At 41.3% G+C, this 19,368-nt stretch overlaps 1 protein-coding gene and 1 long non-coding RNA gene across 11 annotated transcripts in view; one reads left to right on the forward strand and one right to left on the reverse strand.

Annotated features, from left to right (window-relative positions):
* Positions 1-19,368, reverse strand: part of ERC2 (ELKS/RAB6-interacting/CAST family member 2) — a 622,345-nt gene that overhangs the window by 421,247 nt on the left and 181,730 nt on the right. For all 10 annotated transcript variants that reach the window (XM_087887861.1, XM_087887858.1, XM_087887855.1 and 7 more), the window contains one exon: positions 12,712-12,879. In XM_087887861.1, the coding sequence (XP_087743987.1) occupies positions 12,712-12,879 (168 nt within the window). The remainder of the gene's footprint in view (positions 1-12,711; positions 12,880-19,368) is intronic.
* LOC148115528 (uncharacterized) lies at positions 1,344-19,030 on the forward strand. Its single transcript, XR_015732666.1, has 2 exons — positions 1,344-2,309; positions 18,189-19,030. It is a non-coding gene; the product is annotated as an uncharacterized LOC148115528 (long non-coding RNA).

The following is a 19,368-nucleotide window of genomic DNA, read 5'->3' on the forward strand; positions in this document are numbered from 1 at the left end:
ATGAACTAATAGGAGGGTAGCTTGTTGGAAAGCAAAGAGCCAGTCTTTAGCATTATCTTTATTTCCAAGATTCACAGAGATCATATAAGTAACCAAGCTTCTCACAGCAAGGCATGATCAGGGAAGCTAGAGTTACACAGACTTCAATAAAAGGATTGTTTGTTTATTTTTCATTCATTCAACTTCTGCAGCCACTCATCTCAAACAAATGCCTTTGATTGACAAACTATCATCAAGCAAAACCAGATATAATAAAGTACAAAATCAAATATATATGTCAGTCAAGGAAAAATATCCATTATAGATGTCAATATAGCCAGGAAACAGGGCCCTTCACAAACTAACGAGCTCTGCAACAAAGCCAGGTCTTCCAAAGCCTTACAAAAGGTCAACAGGGTCAGGGTTATGGAGAGTCCCATGAAGAGTGTGTTGCAGTAATCCAAACAAGAGGTCAAGAGAGGATGAGTTGTTGACCAGGAAACTAATGTTTCTACTGAAAGTCTTGAGGGAGCATATGTGCCAATGTCACCATTGTTTCTGCAGGCCTTCAATGTCATGGAAAGTTCCTCAGGAAACACCCAAAGTCCCTGAGATGACACCCAATATCCTTGGAAGATCTCCAAGGGTGGTGGATAGCTATTTCTGTACTTTTTTATCTTATCTAAAGTGTGCCAGCATGTCTGGGTGTAGTGTGCCAGTGCTTCTTGGTGGAGAAGTGGACAATGTAGCAAACATATATATATGAGTATTAAAGTGTGTTCAGGGTTCTCCCTTTGTAAGAGAGGCCAGTCTTTATTCAGTTTAATAAACACGTAAGGCTTACTAAGGTAAATACCTGAACTCTGTCTTTCTTTATAACAACCACATCTGAAACCGGCAAAGTGACTGTGAACAGAATCTCCTGGTCTAGGAAGGGACACAACTGGCACACAACCAAAGATGTGCAAAGGTCGTCCTAGCCACAGCTGCCATCTGCTCTTCCAGCAGGAGCCATTAGTCCAGAAGGAGCCATAGATTGTCATTCCATTCAGGACCAAAGAACCCTATCACCAGATGGCCCAAATATGCAAAGTCACTTGATCAAATTCAAGGAGGACCTTATGGGTTTTTTTTTTTTAAAAAATGAATGCTGGTCAAGGTAAAAATATAAGCTTGAAAAAAGGAAAAAATTCCAGGCAAATTTATAGCAATATAAATTTCTCTCTCTCTCTCTCTCTCTCTCTCTCTCTCTCTCTCTCGATAGGAATACTTACTTTCATCCCACATGAACTCCCCTTCCCTGCTGTTTTCCACAGGCTCTAGCAAAAGCTGTCCCAGAGAAAGAGGAAACTGCAACTGAAAATAACAGCCTTTCAATTACAGCCCTTTGCCCACCACAGCCTCCCAGACATGGGAACACAGAGCTTTTCCTCCCAGATGACACAAACTGGGTGGGAAGATTTCACTAGAAAGGGCAACTCCTGAAAGTGAGGATGCTGTCCATTCAATCGTGTCTGATTCTTGGCAATGTTTTGGATCAGCTCTCTTCATATTTTCCGATCTTCTATGGCTTCTTTCAGGTATTTTATGCTCTGGCTGATGTCTGCTTTGATGGTGTCTATTCACTGTGTCTTTTTGGTGACCTCATTTCATTTTATTGCTGGCCCTCCTGAGCATAACTGCCTTTTTCGGTAAATTCAAATTGCATGACAGGGCTGAAATAAGGAAGACAGAACTATGTGATTTTGCCCCCCAGTGATATGTCTGGTTTTTTTATGCTCCAGTCGTTGCCTGTTTATCACCTTTGATGTCCAAGGAATGCACACAGAAGCCTTCTCCAACACCACAGCTTGAAGGTAATGAGGCCTACATGGCTTTAAAGATGATAACCAGCCTCTTGAAATGGGCCCAGAAAACAATGAGAACCAGTGCAACTCTCACATCATTATTCGGTTTATTCTGGTTTGATGGTTTATTCTACTAAATTATCTTCTGTCAGTTGGTGAGTTTTCTGCAGAGAAGATTGCAGGAATTTACAGTAGAAATGGAAATTAAGGGATGTTCTTGGCAGATTTTATTTTCAGCATTTTTGCTCTTAGTTGTTCATTTCTAAAGAGACACTTCAACTGCTACCAGTCACAGCTACACCAAAGGCCTGGATTTATTAATTAGTCTTTATGGGGCTACAACAAGTGGTGGGTTGCCCCCGGTTCAGACTGGTTCTATAGAACCGGTAGTAAAACCGGCAGGAGGCTCCGCCCACTGACCCCGACATCATCAGAAAGCTTCTGCGCATGCGACCGCAGCCCCATTGCGAACCGGTAATAAAGGTAAGTAGAACCCACCCTAAGCTACAACCATTTTCTACCAGTTAAGATGTTGTTGGTTTTTTTAAAACAAACACAAAGGTCTTCCTTCTACTGAGGCTATATATGTGAATTGTTATTATTATTGTTCTTTCACTGGCTAAAATCACTGAAAAGTAGAATCAAGCCTTTCTTTAAAAAAACCAAAGGGGTAGAATATTGACTACATAGTTGGTCTCACATCTCAACTTCTTGAATCTGTGTCTCTAGTTGAAATGAAGCATCATCCTTCTCATTTCATAGTTCTTCTCTTTCTCTTACGTTTATTATGCTACGCATTTTGTTTTTCAGTCTGGTTTCCAAATCAGAACAGAGTTAGCATTTTGAAAAATAACAGATGCCGCATATATTAGTTGGAGTGGAAAAATCACAATAATTAGAGGAAAATATGTATGTTACCATGACAACTATTTTGACTATCTGTAGCATCTCTGATATAATGTAATCACTGGATTGATTCAATCAAAATTTGTCTAGGCACATATCTTGGCATTCATAGGACCACTAACAAAAGCCCATCCACTAAAACTGCACTTCTGACAAATCTTTTCTTTTTACTAGTTGACATTTCTGCCTTTGGCCACTTAAGAAATACACAGATTCAGAATCCTAATTATCTTGCAGGAATATTTTCAAACTGAATCAATACTGATACATATATACACAGCAAAAAAAAAGCCCTCATGAAACTCATGATCATGATAAGTAACATTAACAATAGTAGATCAGAAACAAGACACAAAATGAAGGGATCCGAGTTTAAAGGAAGCCATATCACCACACCTAAATATGTATGACTCGATTGTAATAAATTTGCACCAGTAAATGAATGACTCATCTCACCAATTGCACTCAAATGAATTTTAACGGGTTTTATTGTTTTTAATAGATTTTAATTGTTTTTTGCTGGGTTTTTTATTATTTTATTGCATTGTTTTGTCTTTTTAACTCTGTACACCACTCAAAGTCACAAATGTGAGATAGACAGCTGTATTAATTTACCAAATAAATAGGTAAAGAATGGTGACAGTCAGCTTGGAAATAGTATTTAAGGAGGGGGCGGAATGGAACATCAATAGATTAAATAGTAAATATGAGCCAGCAGTGTTATGTGGCCACAAAACAGGCAATTGCAAATTTTAGCCTGAATATCCTGAGGCATGTTTTCCAAATTCTAAGAAACAATAATTCCCAGTGCAACATGTTTCCCACAGTGGGTAACAAGTGATAATGAGAAGGCCACACATGGGACATACAAACTATGCCTTCTTGTGCAATTGCTTCCTATGGACTGGTATTCAGAATTTCATGGTTTTTATCCCACGTACAATACAGCAGTCATCACTGGTGACCACATTCCCAACTTCTAAGCAGAGCGGTGTTAGGGGCAAACAGTGGAGTTTTGTTAGAAGTCGCGTTTTACATGAAAAGTTCATATTTCATTTTTTTAAAGAGTTCTAGAGATGATAACTACCTGGACTGATACTATGTAATTTTAATATAAAATAAATAAATAAAAAGATTTGCCTTCTGTCTGTCTTTACCCAGTGATCCAGTTACCTTGATGCCCTGTTTTTTCTAGTTTTAAAAATTATTAAAAAGAAATCTCATTTTTGTTGCAATTTACAGTATGTTTTAGAAATAAATAAAAAATAAAGAAATAAAACCTTTTGTGGGTTTTGTTTATTCCTTTTTGTGTTTTTTTTATTTTGCATTTATGCAGTTTGTGTTTCATTTTGTTCTCATTTGGGCAGCTTTACAAATAAAATTTTCTAACCCTCTGATAATTTCTTTGTTTTGATCCCTCCGACATTCTGGCATCTTTCTTAGTGATATTTTTCATGGAATGTTTGCCAAATTTCTGTGGGTTCTGTGGTGGGTTGTTCCCGGTTCACACCAGTTCACAAGAACCGGTAGTAAAAAATTTTAGTACTTCGGAGAACCGGTAATAACATTGGCTGGCCACGCCCCCGAATCGGTCCCCGGCCCAGTCGCCGCTCACTTACCCCGCCCACCTCATCAGAGGCTTTTTTTTTTCTTTTAAAAGCATTTTTTCTACAACCTCTTCAGCTGAAAAAATGCTTTTAAAAGTTTTTTTAAAAAGCCTCTGATGATCACGCAGCTCAGCTGGGATCATCAGAGGCTTCAGAAAGCATTTTTTCTGCAACCTCTTCAGCCAAAGAGGTTGTAGGGAAAAAAATCCCTTTAAAAGCCTCTGGCGATCCCAGCAGATTTGCCTGATCGTCAGAAGCTTCTAAAAGCATTTTTTTCTGCAACCTCTTCAAACGAAGAGGTTGTAGGGAAAAAAATGCCTTTAAAAGGTGTTATGTATTGATACTTTTCAGTGGGAGATTCAAACCTGCTTAAGTTTCTGATTGACTGACAGTCCCTCCAGGATTGTATATAAGGAGGGCTGCAGCCTCTGAGTTTTTGCTGAAGTCTCACTGTATATTAAAGAGCTGTTGTCACTAGCCTGCTTGTGCCTCTCTTATTCCCGAACCACTTCATTGGCGACGAGAGTGGGATTGAAGCCACAAGAGGCGAACCAGTGAGACCCCGAGCTTCAGCTAGGCGACGAGGCGAACTACAGGAGGCATACCGAACATGTCTGCCTAGGTTCCGCCCAAGCCTTTTGATCCGACCCGCAAAAAATGGGTCTCGTACCTAACGAGGTTTGAGTGCTCGCTTGAAGCCAGCGACATGCAGGGACTCTCCGCTAATCGGAAGAGAGCCCTCTTCCTAAGCCACTGCGGACCGGACGTGTTCGAGATGGCAGAGTCACTTTGTGAGCCAACGCCATCCAGACAGTCTCCTGGGACACCCTGATGGCAGCTCTCCGGGCTCACTACGCTCCCGTGCCCTCCAAGTTCGTGCAACGATACCAACTCAGACAGCGCGTACAGCGAGAGGGAGAACCGGTCAGCGCTTACATGGCGAGCCTCCGTAAAGCCGCAACTCATTGCGATTATAGGGACTTGGACGATGCGTTGCTTGAGCAACTAATCTGTGGTGTTCAGGACATTAGGCTACAACGGCGCCTGCTCGCCAAGCCTGACTTAACGCTTGCTGGAGCCCTCGACGAGGCCAGGGCTCATGAAGCGTCCGCTGCAGCGTCCGCTAACCAGCAAAGACAGTCCTAAATTTGCACCAGTGCACAGGGAAGACGCCGGATCCAGTTCGGAATCCAAGTCAGATGAGGACATCTTCCGAACAGAGCACCAGAGAAAAGACGCAGGCAGCCCTCGGCGAAACTGCCCCAGCTGTGGCCGGCACCATGATAGACTGTCCTGCAAATACAGAGAGGCTATTTGCAGGCGTTGCGAGAAAAAAGGGCACTTGGCGCGAGTCTGTAGAGCCATTCTGCCCAGAAAACACCAACCACGTGAGCGCCGTAGCCAACCAGAATCAACGCGTCAGAAGCATCCAATGAGAGAAGGCGGCGCGAAGAAACGGTGCGAATTTGAACCGTGAGATGGCCGCAGCGTACACATAGACCAGGCCAGCACGGCGATCGAGGACAAAGTCAGCACGGTGGTCGAAATCAACGGCAAGCCATGCTCGATGGAGATCGACACCGGATCAGCTCTCTCCATAATGTCGTGGGCAACCCTGAAGACCCTCCTGCCGTCGTTCCGGAAGGACCAGCTATCCAAGCAAAGACTACGCATCCTAGACTACCAGGGGAACCGGGTCCCCCTCGAAGGCGTGGGCACGTTCAGAGTCACCTACGGAGACTACGAAAAAGACCTGCCACTGACCATCGTGTCAAAGCAGCTACCCAGTCTTCTAGGCATGGGGTGGTTCCGAGCCCTTGGCATGGGCTTCACCGGCGTCCACCGAATGTCCGAGCCGTCACTGAAGGACAGCCTCCTGAACGAGTTCCAAGACGTCTTCAGGGACACGTTGGACAAGTATGTGGGGACCCCTATCTCCCTAAACCTAGACCCCAACGTAGCCCAAATAAGACTTAAAGCCAGACGGGTGCCCTTCGCATTGAAACCAAAGATCGATGCGGAACTGGACAAATTAATTAAACAAGGGGTGTTGGTCCCTGTTGACCATGCGAAATGGGAGACCCCCATAGTGACCCCAGTTAAATCTGACGGCTCAATCAGAATTTGCGCCGACTACAAGTGCACGATCAACAAGGCTTTGCAGCCGAGCACCTATCCGGTGCTGATCGTGCATCATCTACTACACTCCCTGGGGCCCGGCAAAATTTTTGCGAAATTAGACCTAGCTCAGGCCTACCAACAATTACCAGTTGACGACGCCACGGCAGAGGCACAGACAATTGTAACTCATAGGGGTGCATTCAAATGCACCAGGCTCCAGTTTGGGGTGAGTGTCGCACCCGGCCTTTTTCAAAGTACCATGGAGCGCCTCTTGCAAGGGCTCCCGGGGGTGGTGCCCTATTTTGATGACATTTTAATCAGCGCTCAGGATGAACATCAACTAGGGGACAGAGTGAGGAATGTCCTATCCAGATTTAGGGAAGCGGGACTGAAATTAAAGAAAAATAAATGCATGATCGCTGTTCCCTCCGTCGAATTTTTAGGGTACAGGGTGGATGGCACAGGCATCCACCCCACCGAAAGTAAAGTGAGAGCAATCAAAAACGCACCAGCCCCCAAAACCAAAGCAGAGCTCCAAGCCTTCCTTGGACTGCTCAATTTTTATTCAATGTTTTTGAAGGACAAGGCCACAGTTGCAGATCCCTTACACATACTTTTAGGTAAAAATGTACCTTGGGTTTGGGGAAAAGCCCAAGCAGCCGCTTTCGAGGCTGTTAAGAGACTTCTATCCGAAGATAGCTTCTTAATACAATACAACGCGGCGCTACCACTTGTATTGGTTTGTGATGCCTCCCCCGTAGGAGTTGGTGCCGTCCTAGGCCATAGACTACCAAACGGCCTAGAGGCGCCTATTGCATTTTACTCTTGCACCCTGTCAAGCGCAGAGCGGAACTATAGTCAGTTGGACAAAGAGGCTCTGGCTGCAATTGCGGGGGTTAAAAAATTCCATGAATATCTCTATGGCCGCCAATTCGAACTTGTGACTGACCACCGGCCCCTGCTTGGACTTTTGGCCGGTGACAAGCCCACCCCCGCCGCCCTGTCCCCACGGTTGACCAGGTGGGCCATTTTCCTGTCGGCCTATTCATACCAGCTTGTCCATCGACCCGGACGGACCTTGGGCCATGCGGATGCCCTCAGCCACTGCCCCCTCCCCAACTTACTGGTCAACCCCACGCCGGAGACCCCCGTTCTACTGATCGACACCATGACTTTGGGACCTATCTCCTCTTGCGAGGTGGCGAAAGCCTCTGCTAGGGACCCTGTAATTCGTACTGTAATGGGTTGGGTCCTTAAAGGGTGGCCGGTCAAGGCGGTCGGGGGAGAGTACCAGGGTTATGTTAACAAACATAACGAATTGTTTATGCAAGGGGGTTGTTTGTTGTGGGGTGATAGAGTGGTAATACCAACAAGACTAAGAATGTGCGTCTTGGAGTTACTGCACGAGGGGCACCCAGGGATTGTCCAAATGAAAAGTTTAGCCCTCAGTTACGTCTGGTGGCCCAACATGGACCAAGTCATATCCGAGTGGGTGGGGAAGTGCAGACCCTGCCAGGAGTCTCGGCCCGATCCCCCGATAACGCCCATCCGAGAGTGGGAGAAACCAAAAGGGCCATGGGGGAGGATCCATATTGACTTTGCCGGCCCCTTCCATTGGCAAACATTTTTAATCGTAGTCGATGCCTTTTCAAAATGGCTCGAAATAATACTAATGCCCTCAACCACAGCCGAGGCAGTCATCAAAGTCCTTCGCAAACTATTTGCCACCCATGGCCTACCGGATACTCTGGTATCTGACAACGGCCCTCAATTCACAGTGACTCTGTCTGAGGGCTACCTGGCCGGACTGGGCATCCGCCATGCCCTATTGGCCCCGTTCCATCCGGCTTCGAATGGTTTGGCTGAACGTTTCGTAAGAACGTCCAAAGAAGCATTGTCCAGACTAGATAACGGGGACTGGCAGGCCAGGATAGATCAATTTCTAGCTGTCCAGCATGCCACACCATGCACGGCCTCAGGGAGAAGCCCAGCCGAACTCCTCATGGGCAGGAAGCTTTGGTGCGTGTTAGACAGGCTTCACCCCAATTATACACATGAGAATTTCAAGGGAGAGACCACCGGACTAAGACAGTTCCAGGTGGGGTCCCCAGTGTTCGCTCGCAATTATGCTAGCGGACCTCTATGGGTTGCAGGAACTGTAGTGGGCATAACAGACCCAAAATCATACACGGTAGACATAGGGGTGGACAGACTCTGGAAACGCCACATAGACCAACTTAGAAAAAGAATAGTCGGCGAAGCAAATATCAATTTAGACATCTCCGAACCTAACTACAACAACTTTCCCAAAACAGCTAACTCAAGCCCGGGTTCGAGAGAATACTTAGCTGACAAGCCCTGGTTCCAGCGCTGCCCCAGCGAGTCACCACTCCCAACCGGGGATAACCACGCCCCGGACAAAATCCAGGAGGTTCCATTGGCGGAGCCGGGAGAGACAGAAAGTCCCTCCGACCAGCTCGACGCCCCACCAAACACTGAACTGCGCAGGTCAACTAGAACGAGAACTCGGCCAGGGCACCTGCGAGATTTTGTGTGTACTTATGTAAATATTTGAGTATTAGTGCCTTCTGGGAAGGGAGGGGTGTTATGTATTGATACTTTTCAGCGGGAGATTCAAACCTGCTTAAGTTTCTGATTGGCTGACAGTCCCTCCAGGATTGTATATAAGGAGGGCTGCAGCCTCTGAGTTTTTGCTGAAGTCTCACTGTATATTAAAGAGCTGTTGTCACTAGCCTGCTTGTGCCTCTCTTATTCCCGAACCACTTCAAAAGCCTTTGGTGATCCCAGCTGACTTGCCTGATCGTCTGAGGCTTCTAAAAGCATTTTTTTTCTGCAACCTCTTAAGGTTGTAGAAAAAATGCTTTTAAAAGTAAAGAAAAAAAAAGTTGGCCATGCCCACCCAGTCACATTACTCCCCAAGCCACGCCTACAAAATAAGCCACGCCCACAGAACCGGTAGTAAAAAAAATTAGAATCCACCCCTGTTCCACAGGTATTCTGAGAGTTTATGTGTCCCTTTCTATTTCTTTTTCCAGATTCCTCTTCATCAATTTTCAATTTTTTGATACACAATTCCTCTTTTGAAATCAAGTGCTCATATGTACAATTTAAATTTGAGTGAACCTGGCCTATTTTTAACTGCTTCACAAGACTATGTATAACATCATATCCCTAGTTATCTGAACTAGTTCCAGTCACACACATATATACACTTCCCCACACATACATAAAAGGCAAGTAGGTTAGTATTTGTTATTAGCAAAAGCCCCAAGCCAACTGAAACACACTATAGTCCTATCAAGTTAAAGGAACATAGTGCTGAAGGAGTGGAGTTATCCAAGAGCTTTAGAGCATATTACAGGCAGATAATTTTTTATCCTGTAACCTTGGCTGACACAACACAAGGAAGTGAAACATTGCAAATTCAAAAGATCCCAGTTTACCCACTTTGTGGTGGTTACTCATACAGACACATTCACACACATATTACATGATACATCTGTTTTCCATTGAATTAATTCAAAAGCTGCTTCTGATATTTAATAAGTTTAACATTTAAATTAGATTTGAGAAACAGCCTTCTCTGCACTTCTGCTTACCTGTTTCCTACAAAGGTCAGCAAAGTAACCAGAGGTAGGTTTCAGCAGACCAGCTCTGGAGAACTGGTAGCGGAAATTTTGAGTAGTTCGGAGAACCAGTAGTAAAAATTCTGACTGGCCCCGTCCCCAACTATTCTCTGCCTCCCAAGTCCCAGCTGATTGGGAGGAAATGGGGATTTTTCAGTAACCCTCACCTGGATTAGGGAGGGAATGGAGATTTTACAGTATTCTTCCCCTGCCATACCCACTAAGCCACACCTACAGAACTGGTAGTAAAAAATTTTGAAACCCACCACTGAAAGTAACTACTATCTAAAGATAGTTTGGTTTAAAAGTGTATTTATTTATTTAAAATCAAGGCACCTGAAATTTTATTTTCTGTTTCAGTTTCATTAAAAAAAATATGCAATATGCAGTATACATCAGTAATTCTTCATAGAATTATGGAATCATTTTCATTAACTTCAGTTCCTGATAAGGCCTATTTTAACATTTACAGCATTTCCTTTCAAATGACTATTAACTTTACACTTGGTTTGTTGTCAAACAAATGGTTCTATATTTTTAAAAAGCTACCTCTGTTCTAACGAAGGAGTGTCAGAGATACTCTACAAATTGAAACTGTGCTTCAATTGATTTCCTGCTTAATTTGCTATAATGATAGTTCTTATAATTACTTAGACTGTATGCAGTAATTAATTACCAAATCCCTACAGACTGCTTAAGAAAACATAGCCAGCAATTTCACATTGTTTGTCACCAATTTTAACGTATAATAAACTAAATGACTGTATCAGCATGATCTTAAAATAAGAGATTAAATGTAATTTCTCTTATAAAACAGCACAGAATCATGTGTTAAAAATCCATGTCAATGCAAAGGGATAATTGCAAAACTATAATTAACACCCTTAACAATGCATGGAGTGTAATGGAATTTTCAATTTACTGGCCTATTTTTCTTAAGATTCTCCACAACAAATTTAAACCAACAAACACATTTGTATTTGCATCTTTTAGTTATGCCAACATGAGAGAAAATAAAATGCAGACAATAGAGTCAGTGAACCTCAATGTGATTTTTAATATACTATTTTCCACTCCTAGCCCTGTCCATCATCACAGCCACTAAAGGAGAGCAGATATCTCCGCTGCAGCCAATTGAACTTAGTAGTTTCTGTTGTCCTTGGTATGTTATTGTATGATTTTGGAAATTAGATCTTGATATATTATGTCATGACAACAATGCACATGTAATCCCTTGCAACTGTATTCAAACTCACCATTGTATACCATTGTAAGATTTTGCAAAATCGGGGAATAAGATCACCAAGGAGACTGAAATTTAGCAGTTGAAAAGCAACAGAGGTAGGGGGGAAGGGGGAGGGAAGAATGCAACAAGGAACACAAGTTATTAACATGCACAGTCACATCCTCAACAACAATAAACAAGCCATCTTGGAGCTAGGAGAAGGAGAGTACTTGAATGATTCCTAGACAACTTTATTTTACTAACAACATTGCCAAAAAAGCATTAAGAGTTGTTAACCTAATCTTGTGAAGCTTCTTCTCTGGTAATATTGTACTGCTAACTAGAGCATACAAAACATGCTAGACCAATTCTCAAATACAGCTCATCTGTCTGGAACCCGCACTGCATATCAGACATTAATACAATTGAGAGAGTCCAGCACAGGAGTGGGTTCTACTTACCTTTACTACCGGTTCACAACAGGATCGCACCTTGCTTCTGCACATGCGCAGATCGCTAATGATGACATCCAGGGCGGTGGGCAGGGCCTCCTGCCGATTTTACTACTGGTTCTATAGAACCGGTCTGAACCGGGGGCAACCCACCACTGGTCCAGAGATATTTCACGAGACGAGTCCTCCACTCCTCTGCTCGCAACAGAATACCTTATGCCACCAGACTTGAAATTTTAGGCTTAGACAACTTAGAACTACGCCAACTTCAGTCTGACTTAAGCATAGTACATAAAATTATCTGCTACAATGTCCTACCTGTCAATGACTACTTCAGCTTCAACCACAACAATATACAAGCACACAATAGATACAAACTTAAGGTAAACCAATGCTTTCTTTGCAATAACAGCTTTGAGCAAATTCAGAGGTCACCCATTGGAAATATTAACCTTTTTAAAAGTCAAAAGAATCTTTCCCCATTAATTAATCATTTGGCCCTTGTTTTGAACATATTTCTTACAGTTACTATATTCTTACTAATCTGTATATCCTTCTGAACAATGTGCCAATTCCAAAGGTTTAACTGAAGCATTCTTATAAAAGAGATAAATGAAAGCAATTGTATATTAGCAGCAGGGGGAAATTAAATTATTGGTTTAATTTAATACTTATTGTGGTTTTCCTGCTGAAATCTTCTAAATTAAAAAAAAAAAACCCAACCCCATCTGGTTAGTAGAAAATTTGTAAGTGTTAGAGAACGGATCTTGGCATCTAACTGTTTTACTACTTTGGAGCCATTTTTTTTTAAATTAGATGTTGTCTTTTGCACAGATTTGTAACCCGAATGTCACCTTTAATTCTGACACACTCCATTAACTAAACATTTATCCTGAATAATTATTAGATGCTAAGAAACTACCTTACCTCTGTCTGAAGTATGGCAGCTCTCTGTTCTTTGGCAGTAAGCGACTCTTTAAGCACTTCTATGTGTTGCTTGCAATCTGAATTCTGATTGCTAAGGGTTTCAAGCTTAGTTTGTAAGGCAAGAAGTTCTGATTCTTTCTTTGAAAGCTCCTGCTTCAACTGGTCAATCTGCAATAAATGAAGGGGAGGACAATTAATATTAACAAATACTGTATTCAATACTGCACATTGAGTTGCATTCAGATGGGCAATTTATATTTAATTTGATCAACTTTGGGATTACTGTTTATCATGATGTGAACAAATTGGAGGCAACATACAACATGAAAGTAAAATATTACAAAATAATAATCCTGGAAAAATTGCAGCTACCCTTATGTATTAAGGATATGAACGAAGCTCATTTAGTAAGAGGAGAAAAAGGGCTACACTGCTCTCCAGTTGGTCAATATCAAACGTTGAAGAATGTAACTCTGATTAGGGAAACCTACAAAGGTAAAAGCCTAGAGAGAGAAGTTTTCCCAATTCAAATAACTATGCTCAACATATCAAGGGGAAATGTTTCCCTTTCAATTTTGTATGCATTACTGTATAGGAATTGGTGGTCTTGTCCTGGAAATACATAGTAATTTTGCTTCTTCTGTCCTAAGACTGTAGGTATTTCTGGATACAGAAGTTCCACAGCTGAGTCAATGAAAGCCAATCAAAATACTGTTACCCTACTCCCACCTAAGATCCAATCACTGGCCATTACATGGAAGAAGCTAATTAGCATTAGAACATTATAATAACCTAATAAACTATTTAGGCCACCAAATCCAACATTCAGTTTAGTGCAGGAATCCAAGTTAAAAGAATTTCAGATAGATGTCTGTCTAGCCTCCGCTTCAACATTTCCAGCAATCTCGTCTTATCTCAGCAATTTGATCCCCTCTCAAATGTTTTTATTATTAGGACATTGTTTTAATATTCAGTTAAATGAATACTATGGAATCAATGTAAGGCCAAGCAGCTCCTGTGACAATTTAGCAGGTATATGATTCATATGATTCGGACAGTATTACCAATACTGCCTCTCAGTACTCGAGTATTGACTTTTCAAATAATGGCCTGTACATGTGATCATGCTTTAAATATGAAATTTCAAATGGCTTTGGAACATCTGTGTAAAATTCCTTCTGTTTACAGTCTTTACTCTCTTGAAAACCATGAAAAGAATATGGAAATTATCTAAATGATCACATTAGGATCTGTATACTGCACGGGTCAAAAAGAGGGCTGTGAAAATATCTACAGACCCCTCACATCCTGGACATAAATTGTTTCAATTCCTACCCTCAAAATGAAGCTATAGGGCACTGTATACCAGAACAACTAGACACAAGGACAGTTTTTTTCCTGAATGCCATCACTCTTCTTTACAACTAATTCCCACAACACTGTCAAATAATTTACTAAGACTGTATTATTATTATTCTTTTCTTCCTTCCTAGTATCTATCTCTTCCCACTTATGACTATAACCATGTTGCTTTCAATTCATATTGTTTTTATTTGTTTCCTGGTATGATTTGATAGCTTATTAGTAACCGTGACTATCACTAAGTGTTGTATCTTTTTATTCTTGATGAATGTATTTTATTCTCCTTATGTACACTGAGAGCATATACACCAAAGACAAATTTCTTGTGTGTCCAATCACACTTGGCCAATAAAGAATTCTATTCTGTTCTATTCTATTACATATATAGTAGGTAATATACAACCATAAACATATAATACTATGTGCAGTAGTTAACACTCATGAATCTGAGGAAGAGCCCAGGAAGAAGATTGCCTGAACTCAATATCTCCAGTTATTTTGCTTCTCATCCAAGAGGTTTCTTCAGTTCTGACTGGAGGATGGGGGATGGAATTTATATTCCTTTCAGTCATCTGGTCATTAGCCCTCTTTCTGAGAATTGTTGAGGAGGGTCCCCAGAATAGTGCAAATGGGTGTGGAACCTTTTTGGAACAGCAGAAAAGAAATGCTTGAAGCCATCTTTCTTTATTTGTTTATCTTTCTTTAGTTGTGGATTTCATTCATTCTACACTACATGTTGAAAATGGAAAAGGATTTAAAAAGAGAATGGTAGCCAAAAAAAGCTGGAATTTAATCACAGATTTATAGTGATCGGACCACATGTTCCAAATTAATAAAATACAATATTTATCAGCTTTAATACCACCAAGTCACATTAGAAGGAAATATTTCTTACAAATTCCTGGGTTTTTTTAGTTCACAATACAAAATTAATTCTTTCAGAATTAAATCCAAAAGGTATATTATCTATACTTGCACATGTGGAACATCTAAAGTAAAATGCAAACTCACATATCTACATCAGAACCATTATCCTACTTGATTTTTTTAAAAAATTACATAATAACTTATAAAGATTACATATGATTAGGAATGAAGTCTCTGTGCACTTCCCCTATTCAGAGAAGTTCAAACTACCATAATTGAAGGCAGATTCTGCCCAAAAGAACCACAGAAGAAAGGAACAACTAATTGGGATCAAACATAACTATGACAAAGAAGCATTATTAAAGAATAAATTATTAAAGAATACAATGGAACCATAATATTCAAAGGCACAACATTTTAGAAATGATTGGTTTGGAGAAATGAAAATGGGTAATATCACCAATGCATTGACGACAAAACTGTGTCACTACAGACAAAGAGCCAAAATTGGAATAAAGAAAAATAGGGTGAGAGTAATATTACACAATACAAATGGAAGGAAAGTTGACACCAATACATACTGCAGCATGTGGTTTATATTAGTCCCAGATGATACCACACAACCTAATCTCTATCAAAGGATCTTCCTATTTTTATTGATGATTCAACTCACCAAACTCTGATAGCCAATTGTTCAACGAATATGGAATCATTTTCATTTCAGGTATGCTATATATTTCTTTTTATTCTCAACATGATTTGCAAGCTGGTAAAGAGTTTTGCCATTCACAAAATAAAGCATTTCAGATCTACTCTGATGAATCTTTCCTGCTTCATACAAGATGGTAAAATTCTTGTTAACAAATGTTTCTTGTAATATCTCTAAAGGGAGAGCAAATGGTAGATTTGAGGATGTAAAAATGCCATGAAAATTCTCTCGGATACTTTTTCCGTTTATTTTTTATTTCTTCCTTCCTTTCTTCATTGCTTGTCTGCATATTTATTTGTTTATTATTTGCAGGCCAGTCCAGTCAGCTGATTCTGAGAAGTGTGTAACTCTCCAATGAATACTTAGGATTAAGCATGATAGAAACAAAATGTAAAAACAAATTGCATGGTATACATATAAATCCTAACATAAAATAAGTAAAGATGTTCCTTTCATAAATGACAGCTAAATCAATTAATACAACTCTGCTTTCCTCTTTCTACAATGCTGGAATCTCATAGCACAATCTCATTCCAGAATGTATCATGTAAAGTGATCTTGAACATAATGCTGTCAGTATGTCTTAGCAAGAAAAAAGTAATATTTTCTGCATTCATTCCACAAGGGCAATTTTAAAAAACATTTCTCATCAGAAGCAACCAAGTAGTCCCCATGACTACTTTCTGCCACAAGATCTATTTCACCTCAAATAGTGGAACCAGACCTGATAAGTCTTTAAAAATTCTATTTAGATTTATTTAAGAATTCATTGTGGAGGCCTCCATGCTCGTTGGTAGTTAGTTGTTTTCTTGTCCAACTACGAAATTTCATTGTCCAACTAACATTATCCATTCTAGAAGGGAAGGGAGCTTACCAGGGGTGGGCTTCAAAAATTTTAGCAAGGGATTCTCTGCCTGGTTGCTGGGTGTGCGTGGCCATAGTGTGCATGGCCTAGTTGGCCTCCTGCACCATGGCAGGGAGGGCGTTTTTGCCCTCCCCGGGCTCCGGAAGCTTTCCTCAAGCCTCTGGGAGGGTGAAAAAGGTCTCCCCAAGCTCCGGAGGCCCTCTGGAGGCTCGAAACAGGCCCATTTCCAGCCCTCCCGAACTTCCGGTAGGCCCGTTTTTCACTCTCCCCATGCCTCCATGCGCGCCTGCTTTTACCTGCATCCAAAACAGGCCACGTGGGGACTACTGGGACGGGCAGGGTGGGCGGTGCCAGCCAGGAGTAGGATTTGGGGGTTCTCTGAATTGCACAGACTCTTAAATTATTATTATTATTATTATTATTATTATTATTATTATTATTATTATTTTATTTCTATACCGCCCTTCTCCCAAAGGACTCAGGGTGGTGTACAGCCTATTAAAAACACAAAAAATATACAGACATCACTTTAAAAAATTATTAAAATTATTAAATAATTTCGGCCAAATTAAAACCCAAAAATTTAAAACACCCAATTTAAAATCCTTTACACTGATAGCCCGGCCTGGTGGAACAGCAGGGTCTTGAGGGCACAGCGAAATACACGGAGGTCGGAGTTCTTGCGCAAGTCTGAGGGCAGTTCATTCCACAGGGCAGGAGCTCCCACAGAGAAGGCCCTCCCCCTGGGTGTCGCCAGCCGACATACCTTGGCCGATGGCATCCTGAGGAGCCCCTCTCTGTGGAAGCGGACTGGTCAGTGGGAGGCTACTGGTGGCAGAAGTCGGTCTCGAAGGTACCCAGGTCCTAAGCCATGGAGCGCTTTAAAGATGGTAACCAACACCTTGAATCGCACCCGGAAGACCACTGGGAGCCAGTGCAGCTCACGCAGGACAGGTGTCACATGGGCACAATGAGTCACGCCCATAACCACCCTCACGGCCGCATTCTGGACCAGTTGGAGCCTCCGAGTGCTCTTCAAGGGGAGCCCCATGTAGAGAGCATTACAGTAGTCCTGCGAACCCCCAGCAGCCCACCCCTGGAGCTTGCTCTCTGTTTATATACTAGTGGCTTGACCTGTCAGTGTTGATGGGAGTGGTCTTGGTAGTTCCTTGAGTAGACTGTTGTTTATTGTTTGATTGTTTGTCCGAGTTGATAGTTCCTTGATTGGGTTATTGCTTGATTGTTGGTCTAGTGTTAAACTTGATATTAATTTCTGTTTAATCTGGGTGTTGATTGTTGGTGAGAAGATGTTCTGATCTTTTTAGTTTTTTTATAGTTTCTTTTGAATGTTATGTAGATGATATTTATCTCTGTGTGCCTGTTGATGGCCGATTTGTCTGAGTGCCAGGCTTCCAGCAATTATGTAGTGGTTTTGGACTTAGTTTGATCTAGGATGCTCAGTTTCCCAGTTGAAACTATGGTTAAGACTGCCCATATGTTATAAAATTACATCAATCAGTTTAATTGGCAATCAGTTAACTGGCAAACAAATCAGTTAATTGGCAATCAAAGGGTGTTGCAGCTTTCTCCTCCAAATCCCAATCATTGTCTTTTTGTGCAAGCTGCTTCTTGACTTGCGTGTATTTTGCTAACTCAAACATCTCTTTCTCTTAGAGCCAGCCTGCAAACAGAAGGCGAGCCCTTTATTTGGCATCAGAGCCAGAGCCAATCATGCAAGATGGAACCAGCAAATTACCTGCTCCTATTTTTCTATTCTTGTCATTTCACCTAGACATTTGGGGATCTGGAAGAACGTGTTTGCTGTTAATGTCTTTGATTTCTGTACCCACCCAAACTTTGATGTAACCTAGCTTTCCAGGGAAGTTAGCAATGTTCCACAATGGATTGCCTTTAGCAACATGTTCTCCTCTTCCATTTAAATTGTAAATAATTTAAATAGTTATTTTTAAATCCAAGCTTTTTCCTCCCAAAGGGTATTATAACACCTTAAGTTGTTGACCATGAAAAGAGCTTTGTTCTACTGTTTGCTATCAATCAGAACTTACATTTATCAGGGGTTCTTTATCAGTGATCTCAGGTTGGACAGATGGGGTATAATGAGATCTCCTTGCTGACAGCATTATAAATATTTTTTCCACCTTGAAAGGTCCTGTGATGAATGGCAGAAGTACGATCTTTTGCTACAAATCTCAATTGTCAGAAGAAGGACAGGGCTGCTGACAGAGGTTAGGCAGGCTTTCATCAGAAGGAGGCACGATTATCCAAGTACTGATCAGATGGCTGTGACCAACAACCACATACAAACATTTTGCTCTGATTTTCTCTATAACAATGGACTCTATTGCATTGAGTCCCTTATTCACAAAATCATTACAATCTTCCTCTTTATGTTATCAGAATTCCAATTAATATACAGTATAACCCTCAGAATTAAATGATTGCTTGTGAACCATATACAGTATATAGTACTGTTTTAGGTTTGTATAGCCTATTAATGTATTTGTTTGTTTCTTAGTTTGTTTAAAATATTTATACGACCATCCATCTTACACAGTATAAATCTGAATGGTCAACAATGATCACAAGAGTTTTGGGTATCAGACATATGAGACTTCACTCGGGTGTTTTATGTCTGCATCTGAGGTCATTTTATTCTACTTGCATCATATCTGCACTGAAGAGTTATAAATTGCATTGCTTCCTAACATTGAAAACAATTGATGGTTGTTTGTTGCAAACATGGAAAATCTCCTGAAGGACCTATGAATGATTTCCAGTCCCACAGGTGCCTTTGCTGTAATTACTCGGCAAGGAGAAATGGCCAAGAACTGAT

This window comes from Pantherophis guttatus, chromosome 2 (assembly GCF_059756535.1).
Source record: "Pantherophis guttatus breed Tessera chromosome 2, ASM5975653v1, whole genome shotgun sequence".
Classification (NCBI taxonomy): domain Eukaryota; kingdom Metazoa; phylum Chordata; class Lepidosauria; order Squamata; family Colubridae; genus Pantherophis; species Pantherophis guttatus.